Genomic DNA, 22,418 nt, shown 5'->3' with positions numbered 1-22,418 from the left:
CTGGGTGTTGGGTTCATCAAATTATTTTCTATTATAAATTTAAAAACAAAAAGTGTACTTCATAATTAAAATAGCTTTCAGTGGAATATGTTTCCTTTATAAATGTGGTGGGGTTTGCATAAGGAGTACGCATTTGGCATCAGAGAGATTATTATAAATTGGCCAAAATACAGTACATGTATGGATTACATTTCTCAGCTATATTTAAAAAATATTACCACCACATTCAGTGCAATGACTGTTACTCTCAAAGGTTCAATATGTGATACCACTTAAGATAAAATATTCTTCTTTGCTGTCATATTTTACCGAACCTGTTCATTTTCTATACAATAATTTTTAATTTCTTATCCACAATATCTGCCTGCATTCTTATTGTTTTAAGGAAGATTTTAATGATTGTCTTGACTCTAACAAATAGTGTCTTTATTTTGTAATGATGAAACAATATGAAGAAAAGTCTTTTGACATTTCAAATGGTAATCACAACATCTGAAATAACCTTTGTGTTTTAGGGCAGGGGTGCTCAACCAGTCCTCAAACCCCCCCCACCTCTCCCCCCAGACTGAGCCTCTGATTGAGCTACCTGTGCTGAAGCTGGGATATCCTAAAAACCTGAGCTGTTGGGGGGCTTGAGGACTGGAGTAGAGCACCCATGTTTTAGAAGATAAATGAACATACTAATGTTCTACAATTTTCCTCAAGGTCATCAATATTGGACCAAGTCTGGCTCCGGCAGCAGAGCTTGAGATAATGGTGCCTAATACTTTTGCTCCAAACGACATCAAGCTCTTCAATGTTTTGGACGTCAAGGTATTTTGTAGGCATTTCCCTGTGTTTATTGGATCTGCTGAACAATATTGTACACTGATCATTTCTGAACATAGAACAGAAGTAGGTTGTGTTTGATTGTATTTATAGCAAACTATGCTCAAACCAGACAAAAATATCACTTCATTACACACAAATCCAATATTATATTACATAGTAATAATAGACAGTAAATCGTACACAAAATAGTTCCAACTCAAAAATAAACATTCACAAAGGTGAATGTTGATCTCTATTTGTGTGTCATCTTATTTATATAGCTGCTACCATGCGTGTAGTTCTTTACAAGCATCAGGATACAGAGTATATGATTAAACTCCCAAGGAAAATACATCAACATAAAAGGAAATAGCTTTTTTTTTTTTTTAAATCTCTAAAAAGATTTCTTCTGCATACTGTATGTCCTGTAGCAGCACAGTGGGAATTATATGTCACCCATTTTGGAGAAAGCATAATCTTCATACTTTTTCACACCTTCCTTGACACTATTGACACTTGATTAGTTCTGTTAACATGCTAATCCCTTCACCATTCATCACATGGTGACTCCCAAGATCCAGAACTACATATCTCCTTAGGTTTATATGCTTACCGTATGTTCTGCTGTCCTACTGCTGTATGCATAAGACCTGTGTGGTGTTTAAGGCTTTGTACACATAATTATTAAGAGCTCTCTTGTTGGTCCATTGAAGGAACTTTCAGTGTATTCACAGTGTATATTGGTCCTATAAATGGATCACTACAAGAATTTTACGATTCCATTTTTACAGTAACCCTACCCAAAAAGAATTAGGGTGATAGATGTCTAGAGAAAAGTTTACATCAGCAAACATACAAACTGTTCAGATGAAAGATCACAACTCAACTCCATTATCCTTTATTGCTGCAGGGGCTAAATGTCCAGTTCGTCAAAAGTGTACATTGATACACAGTGACATTTTATTATACATTATTTGTTATGTCTAAAACACAGAATTTGATACACTCCATTATAAAATGTATTCATGTAAACACCTATTGTCCTATTGTTAAATATAGCAGTGAACACAAAATCCAGGGGGAGCATGGGGAAGAAACACAAATAAATTTAAGTGCAGCAGAATAGCAATGTGGAAAAAATGTTTCCAAATGACTTGGCTCTTATAGAATGACTACTTACAGGATGTAAGAGTAAAAACAGCAGGGTTGACTCACACAGTCAGTGGTAAAAAGTGGTAAAGTTGTCATCTGGGTGGATCAGGTTCTCAGGAGGATATGGCCCAATAACAAGAGAAAGAAACTGGCATAGCGCAGATCAACCAAGGTATAAAAAGTTTATCACAATAAAAGTAATGTACTCACAATATAACAATTAAAAAAAGGGCATGTCACACTGCAATAGTGTAAATGAGGATGATAGCTCCACTCAGGTAAGACTCCCGCTCTACGCGTTTCTTCACGTGTTAACGTCGGCTTCGTCAGGAGACAGAGAGAATGAGCTACTTAGGAGGGAATCTTTCTGGATTCACCGTCTAGGGAGTCTTACTCAAAGGGGGCTTAATATGGAGTTGGATATTATGCCATTTTTTAAATAAATTTGTTCCTAACTTTGGCTTTGTCTCCCCTTTAGTCAATTCTCTTGCTCATCCAACTTCTCCTTCTTTTGCAAGTGTCCATATATTCTGTGCCATATAGGTTTTATTATATACTTTTTCTGTATTAATTAGGTTCAGTTAGCATGTGTCGTATATTCACTCACATACCCTGTTGTACTATCACCATCTAGCTATAGGATTTTATATTTAATTTGTATAACTTTCTGCAAGTTTGTTGTATGTATTAACAACTAGGAATTAAGTATCCAGTGAGTGTGTCCATTTAGTTTGTTTCCATATAAGATATCTGTGATGACATATTTGATCACATTCCCATCATATTTATGCATCCATGTGTTCATTATGAACTGTGTCATTGAGCATGTTTCCCTCTAATAGGTATTTCTTTTAATATTTTAATATTTTCATTTTATATATTTGTATACATGTGTATATCCTCATTATCCATCTATATCTGTCCATACCTCCAAATGCCTGTACTCCCATGCATTGCAGTGAGACACAGCATTCCTTTATTACTTTTCACCCCAGTAGCGCTTTAAGGAACAGTGTGTTCCCTATTAACAATCAGGCAACCAAGCTATTTAAGTTAGAACTATGACCATGAGATTCCACACTCCTGCCGAAGCCGACGCTAACACGTGGCGAAACGCGTAGAGTGGGAGTCTTACCTGAGTGGAGCTATCGGAAGAGGAGTCCCAGAAGGTCCAGCCCTCACCCAGCGACGGACCCGGATCTGACGTCAGACGCCGGGCTGAGCAGTGTTACAGCTGACCAGAGGCAGAGACAGACGAGTGGGAAGAGTTGCGGGACGGTGAGCCAGCTGGCTGCAGATATTCTCATTTACACTATTGCAGTGTGACATGCCCGTTTTTTATTGTTATATTGTGAGTACATTACTTTTATTGTGATAAACTTTTTATACCTTGGTGGATCTGCGCTATGCCAGTTTCTTTCTCTTGTTATTGGGCCATATCCTCCTGAGAACCTGATCCACTCAGATGACAACTTTACCACTTTTTAACCACTGACTGTGTGAGTCAACCCTGCTGTTTTGACTCTTACATCCTGTAAGTAGTCATTCTATAAGAGCCAAGTCATTTGGAAACATTTTTTCCACATTGCTATTCTGCTGCACTTAAATTTATTTGTGTTTCTTCCCCATGCTCCCCCTGGATTTTGTGTTCACTGCTGTTACTGTGGGGGAAGAGTGAAGACTACACCTTCCAGCGGGTTTTGAGCAGGGGGTGAAACTGTATTGTACAACTATTATTATCTATTCACTTATTTAAGTATATATCAAGTCACATATTATAAGTGTTTTCTTTTTATTTGTTTGCGCCTGTGTTCACTTTATCACTATACTATTGTTAAATATATGCACACAACTCCTTTTTTTCACTGAAACAAGTGGAACAAAATACCTTCATACATTCGGGATAAGAGATGTTGATATATATATATGTGTTTATGTTGTATACCAATGTTTAAAGGGGCATTTTCCCAATAGACTTTATTTATTTATTTAAATAATATGGGGGGGGGGGGGCGGGGGGACTTACATTTTTTTGTAAAAGGAAAAGCAATAGCTATGGGGGCCACATTTATTAAAGGCTCAACAAACGGCCTTATAACAAAAAGTTACATTATAGATTTTAATCTTTATCTATTAGTGGTTAAAATTATCTCAGTGGCCAAACTCAAATAATGTTTATAATGACCTTTATAAGGGAGGGGAAGTCAACAAATCCACAAAAACTTTATATACAAAAATAATGAAAACATGGATATTTTTCAGTGGAGGTCATCCACTACATTATCTTCACGAAGTTCAATTTTAAATACAAAGCGATTAGTTAATTTACCACACTTCAAATGTTAAACAGGTTGTCCAAAAAACATTTTTAACTTCACCAAACAAAAGTACATCAGCATAGAGAACCTATAAGTATTTTAAAATCATTTTCTAGAGCTACCTTGTAAACTTTGTGAGCTTCTGTAAAACTTAGGGGCAGCGTTTTATATCCTCTGGCTACCCCCTTTTCTTTGATGTCACTGTGTGTATAACATGAGTTTACACAGACAGGATATCACAGTTTTCACTTCCTCTTACTTTATTGGCTCTCTGATAAGAACAGATTGGGGTGAAGGATACAAAAAACCCCACTTGATTGCCAAACACTCTCCCATTCATACTGTAGGCGCCCTAAGAAATGCAAAAGAAGCAGTGTGTTTCTATCCCTCTGGCAGTAAACAGAATAAAGTAGTGTTGCTGAGACATTTTTTCTCCTTAATACATTTAGGGAGTAATTCTATATACTCCCAAACGTCTGTGCGGGCTGTTTTCATCCGAAAAACCCACATTGTCGTCAATGGGGAATTTGGCTGAAAACGTATCGAACGGCTGCAACAGTATTATACTGTATATAGAATTACCAATTTTTGCTAGTTGAAGTGCTGCAAAGATTAGAGAGCAGTGTATGTGATGCAAAATGGGCAGATAGACCTGGAAAAAAAAAATATATATATTGTTGTGATTCCTTGCAGACTACCATTGGAGAATGTTTTTTTAAGAACTATACCAAGGAATGCGAAATACCAAAGAATCCACGATCAAAAGTTGGTGATCTGTTTGCCTTCTTTTCGAAGTCTGATAAAAGGCTATTGGTAAGTATTGATGCCATATTTTCTAGTTGCAAAGGGTCAAGTATATCTTAAATTATGAAACAAATTGGAAATATAAAAAAAAATATGCAGTATTCCATAAAGTTTAATATACAGCAGTAACTTGTACTAAATATATTTATGTAATATTTTATTATGTGCTGCTTTTAATACCTTACATTGGCCAAACATGAAATTATATAAATGATTACTTGGAAGTATCTAAAACAGAAATACATTATGGTCAACCACTAAGGGTCACATTTACCAAGTGATGCTATGCCATAAGATCAATGGCACCAGAAGACACTGTAAGGCCCATACACTTGAGTGGGCTGGAAGGGATCTTATGGCATAGAATTGTCTTATAGCATATTTGAAACATTGTTAACAGCTATCTGAACTGCTGCACTTAAGGGCCTTATTTACTATAAAGTGCTACTCCATAAGACATCTTACAGCCCCATTCAAGTGACTATCCATATTTAATAAGCAAGTATGGGATAGCAATGCTAACAAAATATGCCCCTAAACTCTTGGCACTTACCTGGGTTAAGAGATACAGGCAGCCTATATTTGGCTTGAATATTACTGACAGATGTACATTTGCAACCAGTTTAATAAAACAAATTTTTAAGTAATTCTTCAACGCTAGATCAGGAATTGGGTCAGAACATATACACATGTATCCTTGGGGGCCTAGTCTATAAGTCTCGATCAGCCCCTTATTGGCCAAAATGCCTACTGCTATTCAGTAAGCCTTGGTAAGTGGGAGATAAAGGCATGAATCGACAAATTTTTCAGCTGGCATAAAAAAATCCCCACTTATCGGCATGCTCGTGCAATTCTAGTAGCCGTGATTAGCTTATCGAGGCGAATCGCAGCTCTAGAATGGCGTGTTTCTCCCCAAATCCTCACGCAAGGAAAAGTTGGCGTGAGGCTGGTGAGAAGCTGCTGAGAGGCGGCGAGACAGGACTTTGAAGAAAAAAAAAATGCTTTTTTTCTGCATCGGATTGATGCCGGGAGTCTCCGGAGCTGATACCCATTAATATCAGTACTGGCGACCCCCGGCATGAATCCCATGCAATAAAAATGCATTTATAGGCAACTTCATTATCTTAGCGGCTAACCGTTAAGGCAATGAAGGGGTTAACCCCTCCCGCTACCCACCCACCAAGGGCCAAATACCTCCTTCACTCACCCCCGCTACCCACAATAAACATTAAAAACACAACAACACTAATATCCACCTCCTCTACCCCCACATGATTGATACCAGAGGCCACGGGGGTCTGGGGGCCCTCGGTTGGTCCCCGTGGGTGTCCGGGGTCCTCAGGTGGTCCCCACAGGTGTCCGGGGGTTCTCGGGTTGTCCTTTAAGGTGACGTCATATCCTTTTGAACTAATGTGACCTATCACATGGTACAGCAACCAATTTGTCTTCAATCCCATTGGCTGTAATACCATGTGATATAGCCATGTGGTTTTAAAGATGTGACGTACCTCCCTTGGAGATGACGTCACATCCTTAAAAAAAAAAAAAAAGAGACGGGCACATGATTCAGCATCCAATCGGATTGGAGCTGTACCATCTGACCATAAAATGTGACGTCACAGGCCATATAAAAGGCCTGTACGTCTCATTTTACCTAAAGAAGCTGACGAGAGAACATCTTGTTGTGGATTTACCATGGGGCTTTGGATTGACAGATGAAGAAAGAAGATTAAAGAAAAGAAGAAAATAATGACAGATGAAGAAAGAACGTTGATAGAAGATAAAAGAAAGAAGTTTTTTTTTACCTGATGCTGGTCTTCAAGGTGGATGGCGTTGGATTGTGGGTGATGACGTCGCGGTACGAGAGTTTGCAGGTACAATGGGATTCGGAAGGTGAAGACTTCTAAAGGTAAGAAAAATATTGAATGTATGTAATGTAAATGTCTTCTTTTCAGGTTTTTTCATTGTATTTATTTATTTTTATGTTTGTGATTGCCCATTGACTGATAATGTATTAATCTGTGCCCCTCGTTTTTAATTGATTGTAATTTTTTATATTTGCTTTTATTGGTTGGAATTTGGATGGCTTGTTTTTAATACATTTTAGGATTGGTTAGCGTTTGTAATTAATTAATTGTTCTGTTGGCTAGTTGTTTAAATTAATTATTTGTTTTGTTGGCTAGTGCTTTTATTTATTTAATTGATTGTTTGGCTAGTGGTTTTATTTGTTTAATATTTTGCTTGAATAGGTGTTTATTTAATTATATTGTTTTGGAATAACATAATTGTAATAATTTTGTTATTTTGGTGATAATTATTTGTGATGTGTACTATTAGGCTATTTAGTTCTTTAAATGTTGGGGTGTTTAGGTGCTTGTGTATTTCTTTGATTATTGTGTATTTTTGGCCTTAATTATTTGTATTAGGTTGACCATGGACTGCTATAGTGGCTTATCATGCCATATTATATGGTTATGATATACCACTGTGTCAATCAATAGGTACAGGGTGGGTATAGTGGGTCTGGGGTGGGTGGTTAGGCCTCATGGGTGGGTAGCGGGGAATGGGGGTTAACCCCTTAATTACTATAGCGGTTATTAATCGCTAAGCTGATTAAGGGGTTAGGGGCCATTAGATTGTATTTTGTCAGGTACTCTTGCTGGCATCAGAGGACATGGACCTGCAGTATGCTGACGAGGACCTGCAGTATGCTCACCCTTCATGATGGCAGGGGTAAGTTGAACGTTTTATTTACTTAATTTATGCTGGCTGGCTAATGTTTGATTTTTTAATGGGCAAATGCACTATTATCCATATGTGGATAATAGTAATTTTGCCCATTACTGTACTGTATGTGTTGGGGGGGTGTATTTATTTCAATGTATTCCACTTTTTTTGCCACAGGATTGGTACCGAAGGCCAGCGGGGACCACACGAGGGCCCCCTGACAACCGTGGGGACCACCGAGGGCCCCCAGACACCGCAGGGACCACCCGAGGATCCCTGGTGGGGACCACCTGAGGACCCCCGGACACCTCCTGAGGACGCCCTGGGGTCCACCTGCAGGGACCACCTGAGGACCACCGGACACCCGCGGGGACCACCCGAGGGCACCTAGACATCCGCAGGGACCACCTGAGGGCCCCCAGACACCCGCAGGGACCATCCGAGGGCCCCCAGACACCTGTAGGGACCACCCAAGGACCCCGACACCCGCGGTGACCACCCGAGGACACATGGACACTCATGGGGACCACCTGAGGACCCCGGACACCCGCAACTACTGGTATCAATCGTGTAGGGGTAGAGGAGGTGGGTATTAGTGTTGTGTTGTTTTTAATGTTTATTTTGGGTAGCAGCTGTTTTAATATCAATTTTAATACTAGTGTAGATGAGCAGGGGGTCTCCAGAGCAGAACCGCATTGATTTCAGGTCCGGGGAACCCCTGCTTCCTAAGATACAGGCCCCATTATGGGTGCCGGTATCTCCTATGCATTTAAATCCCACCGTCACGTGACCGTGTTTAATATTAAAACACATCGATCTCTGGCGAGATTTGCGCAGGGAGAGGCGGCTCTCTCTGTGCAGCTCTTTCTGCAGCTAAAACAAATCGCTGGATTTGGCTTTTTCAGAGAGGCGATCATCACGTCGCCGGCTACTCGCCCTTTTATGAATGTTGCTATCACAGGTAATCGAGGCTTTCTGAATACCGTGATCGCAACGCTCCAAAAACTGGCGAATTAAATGGCCCAGCGATTTTTTTTTTTATGAAGGCTTATCGAATCCGCCCCTTACTGTTTTCATGGCCGCAAAAGTTTGCGGAGGCCAGAACGCAATGCATTCGCGCTCGATCGCAGCCCAGAAAACAGGAAGCAGTTTGGGAGGATAAACTCAGTGAGGGTTCATACTTCTGAATGGGGAGGATTATCAAGTACGTCCGCGGCACTGAAAACAGTACGTCTGGCCACATCTGTATCTAGCATCTTTCTGTTGATCAAATGACGGGTATTATGAACTATAAATAATCCTGTTGGGCCCTGGCCCAAAGTTACCAAATGTGACATAAAGGTAAAATACAACAAACATTGCTAGTTATTGTTAACTCGTTAATCCTTCACTTGAATAGCAATCAACAAAGCAGTTAATGTAATTTAATGAATATCTCCCATAACATCATACTAAAGAGAGGACCCATTTACCAGTACATTTTTATTTCTGTTTCCCACCCCAGTACTGCATGAAAGAAGATCATTCTTGCTTACAAATTATATGCACATTTGGTGACATGGAAAGTGAAAATGAGGCAATTGTTGAAGTGAAGCTTGAAATAAGCCATCCACTTCTAGAAATGGTAAGTAGAAGGGTCATTTCTGATGTAAACATGTTGTGGCCAGCATTGGTTTTCTGTGACGTTTATATAGAGATAACACTTTATACTATTTAAAATACAAGGAAGTGATGCAGTTTAAGAGCATAAGCAATGGTCAGAACTTTAAGAAGGAAATGTCTGTACTAATAGCTTAAAATCTAAAGACCAAATCAACAGAGGTCCGTTAGATCCTTAACGAGACACTAACTTCAGTTATTTGATATTTTTGGTGTAACTATATTTTGTGTTTATATTGGTCATTAGCCACCTTTGGCAAGTACTGTAGAGGAGGGTTAGTGTAAGAGACATGTGCAGAGGTACACACAGGGAGACAGTTTTGGGGGAAATTAAACCATGGCTTTATTCAGCCTGTCACTTTAAACAATGCAGAGCATACAAAAATAAACAAATAAACAGCCTATCCCTGTGTAAGTTGTAGCAAGGTAAACCATAACAGTTCGCCAATCCGGCGCTCAGAGATAGCTAGGGTTGCTGGGTGATGGTATGACATGTGATATATACAGAAGACAAGGAAAGAGTATGGGCTGTCCTCAATATAAATAACCGTGAGTAAACAGGTAATCCTACACAACTGGCTGTTATATAAGCTCTAATGATGTTGAAAGGACAACTCACGGTTAATAAGAGGATACAGCCAACTCTCTGGAGTCTTGATTCATCCGTCCGGCTCTCTACACCACTATCTGACGACGACTCCTCAGTCTCAGTGGGTGGTCAGGAGCCGGCATTGACTGTGTCAGCTGTCTCAGCAACCCGGCGTGCTACCGAAGACGTCACTCGTAGCTATAGTACTCCTCCCACAAGAGAAAGGATCGGTGCACCGCCAAAGAAACAAAGCAAAGGCTGGAAAGTGTGACTTGAAGACTTTATTGTAGCATATCCGTGGAGCTCTGGTGGATCCTCTAACGCGTTTCACGCCGTGAAACCCATTAGAGGATCCGCCAGAGCTCCACGGATATGCTACAATAAAGTCTTCAAGTCACACTTTCCAGCCTTTGCTTTGTTTCTTTGGCGGTGCACCAATCCTTTCTCCTGTGGGAGGAGTACTATATCCCTGTGTAAGGGCTAACTCACTTCCCCAGTTCGGGGGAAAAGCATCTTACCAACCTATCACCCCAAAGTCTAAAGAGGTACCTCAAAGCATGTGGCCCTTCATGTCAGTCTCTGGGTCATGGTCTGGATCCTTGTGTCTTGCTGTCAGCACACAGTCCTCCAGTGTGCTCAAGAGTCTCCCTCTCAGCTCACAGCAGTAGGCTTTCACACTTTTCTGATTAACTACTGTAGGTGGAAACTGGTCAATTGTCTAGCTGCAGTTCACCAGCTCCCTGCTGGATCCCTCAAACCACTATAGGCTTCTATAGAAGGTTAATTTAAAACAGAGTTAAGTCCCTGTTACAGTTAGGTTTGTTTAAGGGGTGGGTTCTGGGGGTTGGTGCCTCGGAGAGGGAGCTTAGGCCACCCGGGGGGGATTAAGGGGGAGGTTAAAGCCTTGTATGTGATAGTGGTTGTACTGTTATGTTATACAATGGGTAGAAAGGTAGCAAGGACGTTGTTAACCCATGATGAACACATTCATGGCCAGTATGGCTTCTAAGGGGTTAATATATTTTTATTGAAGGCAGATGCCAGGTATATATTGCCAATGCGCGCCAGCTCTATTGGCTGCTAGCGCCAGAGAGTTTTATCTCGGCGTTAGCTGGCTACCGCAGCATTAGCCATATTCTAATGTGGGCCCTATCGGCTGTTGTCTTTGCATATAATAAGCTTTGTGGATCGCCGTTAAGCTCAGGGGGACTGTCTTCCATTATTAATTTTGATAACGGACCGTTAGGAGCCCAGATTTACCGTAGGTTTGTGTATCTGGGCCAAAGTGCTGTAATTGTATCTCTGTCTCTGGCACCATGTCTCAATGTCATTCCTCATGCTTTACGATGTAAAACAGCTTCAAACATTTACAGCCTTTTTACTGCACTTAAATGGTCCATCATTTTATTTATTAAAGTTCATATTCCTTTCAGAATAATACATGAGTCGGTGTTTTAAACAAAATCACACACACAAAACGTTGTTATAACCTGAAAGCATCCCACCCCAACTGTGTGTGTAAAATGATCAGTTTACAAACACACATTATCATCAAATTATGGCCCATATTTACTAGGCTGTGCTATTCAATAATACACCTTCCAGCACTTGAAGACACATTATGGCCCATCCATGTTTTGTTGTGCAATATCAAAGCCTCCCAAACTTGAGTATTACAGTACTGTACTTGCATAGGAAGCAAAACAGCTACAGAGTACCGTACATCATTTTATGATTTTTTTTACTGTTCAAATTCACAAATTCCAAATAATCCATTACGAAAAGACTTTTGGCAGAACTAGAACACAGAATATTTTAGCCAGTACCCATCTCTAGTATGTACAGTATACATTGTCTGACATCAGATTGGTGAAAAAGAAGTCTTAATTTTGTGTTCACCAAAACTGTAACTATTCATCAAATACACACTCTTGCAATTTCCTCCTTAGAATTATACCTTACAGTCAGACAATTCTTCTGTTCTGGAAGTAGTGTTGGATAGTGAAACCGTTGTAAAGTGAGTCCCATGTTAATCAGTGGCGGTGAGCATTGGTTCAGGTGTCGGATAACGCATTCCGGCGTCGAAAAACGGCCCATAGGGTTGCATTGTAAAGTTTTGGATATGCCATTCCTTGTAAAGTGAAATGTTGGATAGCGAGGTTTACCTGTATATATTTATTAAAAGGTGCTATGTCATAAGACACCTTATGGCCTATTCACTTGATTGGTACTGGCTGAGATATTTTGTGGTTCTAGTTCTGCCTAGTTTGTTGGTTTTGTATTTGGATTATCGGGAATTTGTGAATTTGAACAGATTTTTTTTTCATAAAATGATGTACTGTAATCTGTAGCTGTCATGCTTCCTATTTAAGTACTGTAACATGCAAGTTTCGGGCGCTTGAATATTGCCCAAAAAAACTCGCCAATATCAAATACAAATTTGACAGTCTTCAGTACATTTTATGGACAAGGTCTTCTGAAGGGTTTATGCCCATTGCATTTACAGTAGGTTCAGTGGTAGTCAGCTGTAGAAAGTAATCCTGCAGATGGGTAACAGTGTTATCTCAGGACTGTTAACTTGGCAGTTGTACCTCTGACTCAAGATATCATGAGGGGGTTGTAGATCAGTTGTGCTCAACTCCAGTCCTCAAGACCCCCCAACAGGTCAGACTTTAAAGATACCCCAGCTTCAGCACAGGTGGGGTTGACTGAGCCACTAATTGAGCCACCTGTGCTGAAGATAACACTGTTACATACTCAGTCATTTACCTGTGAGTTGTGAAAGCATTGGCACCACTTATCCTTGGTTTCTCATGGATCCCTGGTATTGTGGAACTTTATTGTTTTTCCCCCCCTTTTATTTAGGATGAATCTTCATTACTACAGTTTCTAACAAGTGCTACGGCAGTATCGGAGAAGGATCCTAAAGTTATCAACCTTAAGCAGGACCAGCACAGATATGTAAGAGCACAGTATGAGAAGCCTGTCATGATTTTCTTTAGCTTTATTCAATGTGAACATGCATGCTTCTAAAAACAAAAACACCATACATTTATTCATGTACATTTATGAATATGATGATGAATATCACATTTTGTGTAGGTTTGAAGAGAATATAATCTCGGGTTGCTTAAGTACTTTAAAGAAACAATACCAAATATTTTGCCAAAAAACAACCTTTTTAAAAGAATGTAACAATCTAATTGGCTTCTTTAAACAAACCTAAGGGGAGGGAGAATGGGGAGTGGCGTGTGTTTGCCTGTGGAAACTTTTGATGAAGCAGTAATATTACACCAAATCAATCACCTAGATCATGGGTCTCCAAACTCAGTCCTCAAGGGCCACCAACAGGCCAGGTTTTATGGATATCCCTGCTTTAGCACAAGTGGCTCAGTCTTCAATTGAGCCACTGATTGAGCCACCTGTGCTGAAGCAAGGATATCCTGAAAAGCTGGCCAGTTGGTGGCCCTTGAGGACTGAGTTTGGTGACCCCTGACCTAGATTGTGACCCCTTAAATATCATTACCATTAGTACACTTTGCGCCAGATGCACCAAGTTCCATTAGGCTATTTAACCTAACGTTAACCAACTAATTCGTAACGCCTGTCCACTAAAGAGAATAACATTATAACATAATTTATAGTTCTCTGGACATTAGTGCTAATAATATGCAAAAGAGGCGTTGACCCTAACATCGCATATCCACTAAAGGTCCATCAGGTTAACACGGGGATTTAACCTGTTACATTCCTGGTCCCAGGTATCTCGGGTGTATTCCTTTTTGTGCAAAGGTGTCTCCCTACGTGTTGTCTAAAGGTGTTTTGGGAGTTATATATACTGTAGGACTTGAGATTCTAGTAAAATAGGTTTAGCGCTCTCCACAGGAGCCATGTAGTTTGAAGCGAACGTAAGGCCGTGCTAATTTACCCTGCCGTTAAGACTATACCAGGGGTGCCCAAACTTTTTAAGTCGCACACACCCCCCTCCCTCTTACCTGCTCTCCCGCATTTCCTCCGCTGAGACGTCGCTGCATCATTTGATGTCACGTTGTCATGGCGCTATTAGAAGATGCAAGAGGAAAATCCGGAGAGAAGGTAAGTGGCAGTTACAGAGGCCTCAGACTCTCCCCTGGAAATCAATTTAAATATTGTGGGGAAGAGCGCTATGGTGTCACCCATAGAAAATTTAGCTTCCCCCAGTTTGCACACCCTTGGTCTATACTAATGAGTTTAAAGTATTTGCACTTATTTAGCAAAGCTTAGTGCTCATGAGCCTAGGAGGGATAAAGCCTAATGTGCTTATATAAGCAAACTTGAACATTATACCTTATATCAGAAAACATAATAAAAGGTATATTACTATAACATATTTCATTTTTCATATTAAATAGGTTTTCTCCTCTTCTCAGGAAGCATTTATAATTGAAGCCTTATGTGATCTATGTCAAGATATTGCGAATTATTAATGTTGTGTAATCTTATTTTCTTCTTTTTGCTTCTTATGTTTCAGGTCGTACTAGAGGCACTACACAATCAAAAACCAAAGAGTCATGTTATCTACATGATCATTGTAATCAGTTTAATAATAGGGATTCTTTTATTTTTATTACTGACATATATATTATGGAAGGTAAATATATTCAATTTTCCCATGATATGTCTATACAGATGCAGCCACCAGTATCCAATCACTTGCCTGGGTAAAAACTATGGCATCTCACAGTAAATGACTCAACTTTTCTGTGAGATTCTGCTTCCAGACTAATGGCCCATCGGATTAACACAGCAGGGGTCCCTGCAGTCTCATTCGGTCTGAATGGGACTGCAGGGACCCCCTGCTGTGTTAATCTGATGGGCCATTAGTTTGGCTGCAGAAATCTCACAGAAATGTTGGAGTTTATTGGGAGATTGCTCCAGATTTTCCAAGGCAAGTGATCTAATGCTGATGGCTGCATCTGTATGCATGGTTAATTGTTTACACACTTGCTTAAAAACACTCACAACATTCTAATCCTTGTTTTGTGGAAACGGTGTAGATATGTCGGGTCAAGCTAGATCTGAAATGTTGTTTGTCTCCATTTACCTATACAAAATTGATATAGTACAAAAATGAACATGGATTTAGCTACTGTATTTGGATAGTCCACGAGTAGGAGCGCTTCCTCCTGGGGCCTTGTCACATATGAAACGCCTGCGAGAACGTGACCTGCATACGGGACAAAGATTAATACACAGCTCGCAAGCTGTCCACTTTTCACCTTCGCAAGGGTCCCTCAAATGAACAATATCTCCCCTCAATCCATCCCCATATATCATTTGTCACAAACAGCCCACAAGAGAGCACGTGACTTAGATATGCAACCAGGGTTAATACACACGGCTACTCTAGCCAACTCACCTTTCTCCTGCACAAGGTACTTTCAATGAATTAATATTAACCCCTTACTCAATTGCAATCAGATCTATCCACTTACACCACCCAATAAATATGCAAAAATATGTAATTAATATATCTGCCAGGGTCTCAGGTCCCTTTTTATTATAGAAAAAACTATGCACTTAACATCCAAAAATCTGTTGTAGCAAAATGTGTCTAAAAATGTAAATACACTCTCCTGAGCATGCAACAGTTCATTTAGAGCCCCAAAGCATCACTTATTAAATGTTATATATATATATATATATATATATATATATATATATATATATATATACAATGCTTAGATTACAGAAAAAGGATTACAATAACATACAATTACAGTAAATGCAGGACAGTTTCTTAAAATAACCGGATAAAACATAAAAAAGAAATCCCGATACATTACTTTACCATATGTCAGGATTTCCTCCCAAAGAGGTCACTGGTGCAGAAATGAGACTTCATGTTGTCTAAAACACACCTCTGTTGAAATATGATTTTCATAATACCTTGCTAAGTCTTATGTACTATTTTTCCCCCATTGAAACAACATAAGCCCACTCCTGTTGTAAATCAGATGTGAGATTGATGGTTGTACAACAGAGTAAAAAAAAGGGGTGTGCCAAGCATGCGCATTTTAAGTGAAACTCCTTTGTCTTTTGTCACTGTTTTGTTACAGAAATTGTATTTGTGATGGTGATGGTTTTAATTAAAAATCAAAACACAATTTCAGTGAAAAAACGCAAAGAAGTTTGACTTAGAATGCGCATGTTCAGCGCACACCCCGTTTTAGCTATTTGCACTTCTATATTTATACTAACGGTGAATTACTCGTGTGTGTCTCTGTGTGGGTCTCTCTGCATGTGTGTGCGATACTGTTGCCTATACTTTGTGTCAGTTCGGGTATTTTAGAGACTAGGATACAGGGCATTATCAGGTGTATCTGTTAGACCTATGCTACTTTAATCTCCAAGTATCATACTTCAATACTGGGGATTTTTAACATTACTGTATGTATATATATATATATATATATATATATATATATATATATATATCTATATAGATATATATATATATATAGATATATATATATATATATATATATCTATTATATATATATATCTATATATATATATATTTGAGCACTTAGAGGAGTTATTTGACTAATAACATTGTATTATTTTGTTTTAATGGACCTTTCCCAGGTCAGTGGAGCTGATTACAAATATCTGTAACTAAAGCTACTATCCCCTTACCGTTTATGTGGCTGAGTGCAATAATAGGGGTTTCTCTTTATTCATCACCTCCTGGTCAATCGCTTCTGTATATAAGTAGTATTACTTCCCATGCACCCCACTACCACTTACATGTTTCTATTTAAGAGTATTAGGGTAGAGCGGTTGATGTTTTTCTCCTCTTTACATAACTTTATTTCACCTGCTTTGGAATGATGGTTGGTCTTGTTAACAATGAATAATGAAAGTGCTCCAAAGACTGCGCTTATCGTGCCTGTGACAGCGACGTCAAACAAATGCATTGTCGCCGTCGCTTATAGTGGACGCGACGGCGCTACCTAAAATCTCGTTGTCAGTGGAATTTGATTTTAGAAGAGACGGTCTCCACATGTGACTGGCTATAAGGGAGCTTCTCCGCCCGTCTGCCTTCCCCTTTGCTGTGACGTCACTGGCCTTGTAGCCAGCGACGTCTCCAAACAACAAATTACAACTATCGCAATGGCGACTGGTGACATCATCGGTCGCTTCGCTGTCGCCGGCTGTATATGCGCAGCCTAATACTATTGAGGTGTCTAATCCCACCTTGAAAGCAAAACTCCATGACAGAAAGGCCCACAACTTGCTGAGTTATACACAATCTTAATAAGTATTGAATTGGATAATAGGACTTTATAATCTTTATATATAACATGTAATATAATTTGTCTCCTATTGATGGGCTTCCCCTTTTACATATTATTGCAATTCTGTGTTGCAGGTCGGTTTCTTTAAAAGAAAATACAAGCCCATAGATTCAGAGACGAGCAGAAGAGAAAGTTGGAACTATGTCAACAAGGAAGAAAAATAGGAAAATAATCTGTCTTGCAGTGTAAGAATTTGTCAACTTTTTTTTATTTTTATTAACATAAATTATGAAAAATAACATTGAAAAGAGAACGAAGAGTATTATTTTGTTTTTATGAAAGAGAATTGTTCATTTCAGATGCTATTTATCTGGTCCTGCCAAAATGAAAAATTGGCAATGCTTTCTGTGGATATTAATTTCTTTTTTCTTTTACAATGAAAATGCACTGTTACCTCTAAAAATATAAAATTCAACCATGGATCTCAGGAATTAAACATGCGATCATTAATAGTAGCTAGTAGTTCTAGTAGCTCTTTGGTGCACGGCTATTGAATCAAACACCACTGTAACGGAACAGAGATTTTCAAGAGCCCGCCAAGAATTCCAGCTTGTTGCTTTTGTGAGGTTTCAATAGCTTGACTCCCATAGTGAGCACTTTACTGAAATTGTCACCAGTAAGAAGAAATCGTAATTATTTTCTTGGCTTCACATCCAGAAAAAGACATAGGGGGTTATTAATTTAACTGAAATAGTGCTGATATGGGCAATTTTGCACGTAAACGCCAATTGAAGTCAACAGGAGTTTCTGTGCTATGGTGCCCCGATTGGCATTATCCGAGTTTAATGAATAACCCCCACAACCTTATGAACAAAGGAAAGTGACCATCAGCTTCTGATTTATTACTGTACTGTAGCTCAACACAAAGTGAAGAATGTTAAAAAGATGATCTTTGTTGCATCTTTGTTTTACAACACTACTGTGTCTATTAAACTCTTGAAATTGTATAGTGGGTTTCTGAGAACCTTGGGATTTATTAATTAAAGCAGCAGTTCCATATATTCTGGTTTTTTTTTTTACCATTTGTTTTGACATACATGTAGGTAGAGATGTGATTGCTGCTTTAAGGTGTGGTATCCATTACTGATTGTTAATAGCCATTGAAATCATTAATAATGGCTATTGAATATTAGTCAATAAAGTTCCTTTGTGTTAATATTGTGAATTCTACATACAAGTTGATATATATATATATATATATATATATATATATATATATATATATATATATATATATATATACACTATGTGTAAAATGTATAGAATCAGGCAATGCCATTTAGAAATTAATTTAGAAAATGTTAAAAAGAAACCTCTACATCACCTTCTATAGTGCAGTGTTATATGCTCTACATGTTTACAAATCCTGGTCTTACCACAACTAGAAATCAAAAGAGATCCATTAAAATCATAAGTATTTTGGGCAAGGGATGTATTGTTAAATACCTAAAACTCATAACTGCTGTATGTATAAATGTTCTCATAAGTAATTCAGACACCATCAGGTTCATGAGCTCATTTCAGGGAACACACACACATATATATATGTGTGTGTATATATATGTATATAGTATATATTATGTTATATATATAGTATATGTAATATATATATATATATATATATATATATATATATATATATATATCATGTAATATATATATATATATATATATATATATATAAACTCAAAACAAACAAAACAAACGTGAAGCTACTTCTAAAGCAGGATTTTTTTTTTAGAATATTAAAATGTAGTTTGTTTCTCTTCCTGTGAAAATAATACCTCAAAATATTTCAGGTGAAGAAATCAATATTTATAGTAAAATAGAGAGCACCAATGTAAGTAATGAAGGTAGTTTTTGGTCTTATTTCATACTCACGGGTGTATTAGACAAGGGGTGTGATTGATAAACATCTTATTTGTTACAGTACATTTTAAGAAGGGGCACCAACAAAATCCTACAGAAATTAAGTAGTTTTTTTTTTTTTTTTTTTAAGATGTTATCTTTGTATTTGAAAATATGTATGTGACAAACACAATGATCTTGTCCATTTTTTTTCTCTCTACTTACTTGAATGTGAGGATTCCCGGTTCCCAAATTTCTAAACTGCTTTTTTTCCACCGTGTAAGAATACTTCCCGGTGGACACAAAATGGCCGCAGGGACAGGGCTCAGTCTGGCTATTAGAAAGTTGCAGCGTAAGTTACGATAAAGTAGATTGGGACTCACTCCTGCGTTAACTTGCATTCACTCCAATGTCAGATTGAGCTCCGATAAACTCTGCGGTACTCTTACTGTACACACACACACACACACACACACACACACACACACACACACACACACACACACACACACACACACACACACACACACACACACACACACACAAAACATATTTGACTGTTGTGAACTGTCTAATATTTGCTTGCCGCTACAACCACTGCAAATGTGGAATTGATGCAGCATTATTTGCTTAGTTATGGGTCAGCCCTTAAACAAAGTGTGTATACATGTACAGCACATGTCTTGTACTAGTAAAATGTGTGATGATCATCCTCCTTTTACTATCAAAATAGTATGTACAAACAATTATATTATGCGTATTCGATGGAATTTGAGACTTGTTGAAAAGCCATAAAAAAATATGTTGAATTATCAAAAACAAATGTTAAAAATGTTTTACATGGTCAAATGCTTTCACTTGCCACTATTTTTTGAAAAGATAAAACGCTGTTGTTTAAATTGCTATAAAATGCCTTAAACTATTGTGCGAGTCGGGAAGACTGTTTTCAATTTTTCAGTTAGAGACGTATTCTAGAGAGAGACTTAGAAAATAAGAAATATAAAAAAAATTGATGAGAGAGAGAGATAGAGAGATAAAGAAAAAGTGTTTTATTGAAGACCAAAAAAAAAGATATATGAGGGGAAAAAAGGAAAGAAAAGGTTTTAAGGGACAGGTCAATTTAGTGGCAAGTAATAAAGTACATGTAATGACAAAGGAAATTGCTATAAAATTATGCCTTTATTATAGCCATCAACATTTTACATGAAGATATTGGTGCAGCAGTATGCTTTGGTTTTGAAAGATGAGCCTGCTTTAAGGCGAGATTCACCAAATGCCAAAAAGGGGTCTCAGAGCCTCGACACCTTAACTTCAATTGAAGTTAACATGGCATCGAGCACCAATACCCTTGCCTAATATCCTTCTGAGGGCAAAGGGCTTTTTCATCTGAAAAAGTCCCGAACAGCCTCTTCGGCATATATAGACTAAGACCCTTAGCGTGCTAATAAGCCTTTGAATTTATACAGAGAATCACCTATTTTGCCCATATTAGTATTCATTCCTTAAAATCACATTAATTTGCATATTTGTTTAAAATGATTGAGGGAATGTATTAACAAGTTTTTCCAGCATTAAAATTCAATTAGCAATTAGGTAGTAGGAAAATAGTCTACGAGCATATAGAACAAGAATGAGGTTTGTATGTAGGTGGTAGAGAAGTTATGCCAAAGATAGGAAAAAAATGAAATCAGAAATATTTGGATTTACTGTAGCTTATGACCACATGAAATAAAATTAATAACTTAAAACACTATTTTTTGACTGAAGACTTTCAACATTAAGGGGGAGATTCGGTAACCTCTGGTAAGGGTTAACACACTGCAGTCCTGCATTAACTGGCATTGCTTTTGAATACAAGTTACCGTGGGATTGCAGTGCGTTAACTCATACCGGAGATTAGTGAAGCTATCCCCAAGTCTATATTTTGTATCACTAACCTCCATACGCCATCTATTGGTGCTCGATGTATTTCTAGGTCTCACTGGAAAACTTTTTTTGTCAATACAATAATAATATTTTCAACAAGACCAGCATTTTCCCCCATTGCAAAAAAGATGATTTGTTTTTTCTTTTGCATTAAGTTTACATTTCAAAAGTGTATTTTTCAGGAACATGCAAGGACTGAAAATGATCACCTGAATGTTTGTCAGTTAGAAAAATAATGCATGGATTTTGGCAAGGAAAGGAAATGAAAGAGTGAATGTTGTAAAAAATTGATTTTAAAATTCTGTAAATAAGAGCTATTTGTACAAAATATATATATTTAGTTTAATGGGGATATTTGCAATATTCTATGGGAAAATCAACAAACGGGCAATAACAAATGTTTTTCTGTATTTCCCATCAAGAATTCGGTTGTTGACAATCTTTTTTTCGTTATGCAAATTATGTTCAATAAAAGTAACTAAAATATAATCACCATATATTCTGTACTGTGAAATAAAAAAATGCTAAATTCTGAAATTGTTTTGTAAATTTTTTTTTATTGCAAAGACTTGAAAATGTTAGTTTATGCTCTATAAAGCATGTTCATATATCCTAGAAAACGATCTTGTAAAATAGGCTTGACTGCTATTTTGTATGTTTTTAGTACTACTAATTTGGGTGAGATTGGCTTGTATATGTATGGCTATATTTTTCTTTTTTGAAGATAATACTTTTGATTTAATTTACAATTCAAATGTTTCTACTGTCACAATCCTAATTTAAAAAAAAATCACTTTATGTATGAAAGAACAGGAATACGTGTGTCATTATTTGTTTTCACCGACTTCACAGACAGCTGCATTTTGCTTTGAAATCATCCAGTTCTTCAATGTTACTTCCATATAGATTAATGAGTTCAGGATGCAATCTATAAAATCAAGAAAAGTAACAATAAATCAAGCAATTCACTGTTGTAAAACATTCCCTTTTATTACCCATATTAATTTTGGAAGCATTAGGAGCCATGATTCTGTTATGAAGTACATGGGCTTCTTAATATGGAATACAAATGCCCATACTGGTGAAATGTATGGCTAAATAAGAATTTGAATTCACAGACAAACATAGGGATGGCAGCACTTTCAAGATTAATAATGTAATGTCCTTAAAATAGGTCTGTGCAAGGTGAAGGGTAGATACAGTACATACAAACTCCAGCATATCCGCACGGAGAATGTCACAACC

The 22,418-nt window shown here is 37.9% G+C and overlaps 2 protein-coding genes across 10 annotated transcripts in view; one reads left to right on the top strand and one right to left on the bottom strand.

The window, feature by feature from the left end:
- Nucleotides 1–18,593, top strand: part of ITGA4 (integrin subunit alpha 4) — a 158,272-nt gene extending 139,679 nt beyond the window's left edge. For 3 of the 4 annotated variants that reach the window (XM_075608909.1, XM_075608910.1, XM_075608908.1), the window contains 6 exons: nucleotides 706–813; nucleotides 4,974–5,093; nucleotides 9,316–9,435; nucleotides 12,925–13,020; nucleotides 14,570–14,689; nucleotides 17,474–18,593. In XM_075608909.1, coding sequence (XP_075465024.1) covers nucleotides 706–813; nucleotides 4,974–5,093; nucleotides 9,316–9,435; nucleotides 12,925–13,020; nucleotides 14,570–14,689; nucleotides 17,474–17,563 — 654 coding nt within the window. In that variant the 3' untranslated portion in view covers nucleotides 17,564–18,593. Of the gene's footprint in view, nucleotides 1–705; nucleotides 814–4,973; nucleotides 5,094–6,799; nucleotides 7,092–9,315; nucleotides 9,436–12,924; nucleotides 13,021–14,569; nucleotides 14,690–17,473 lie in introns of those variants that run through there. The other variant, XM_075608911.1, reaches the window with a different exon arrangement.
- CERKL (CERK like autophagy regulator) overlaps nucleotides 1–22,418 on the bottom strand; it is a 291,588-nt gene that overhangs the window by 104,006 nt on the left and 165,164 nt on the right. For 4 of the 6 annotated variants that reach the window (XM_075608912.1, XM_075608913.1, XM_075608914.1 and 1 more), the window contains one exon: nucleotides 20,128–22,101. The exons of the other annotated variants lie outside the window; for them this stretch is intronic. In XM_075608912.1, coding sequence (XP_075465027.1) covers nucleotides 22,020–22,101 — 82 coding nt within the window. In that variant the 3' untranslated portion in view covers nucleotides 20,128–22,019. Of the gene's footprint in view, nucleotides 1–20,127; nucleotides 22,102–22,418 lie in introns of those variants that run through there. 6 annotated transcript variants of the gene reach the window in all.

Source organism: Ascaphus truei, chromosome 7, assembly GCF_040206685.1.
Source record: "Ascaphus truei isolate aAscTru1 chromosome 7, aAscTru1.hap1, whole genome shotgun sequence".
Taxonomy (NCBI): domain Eukaryota; kingdom Metazoa; phylum Chordata; class Amphibia; order Anura; family Ascaphidae; genus Ascaphus; species Ascaphus truei.
Note: the sequence above shows the minus strand (reverse complement) of the source record. Positions and strands in the feature narration are given on the sequence as shown.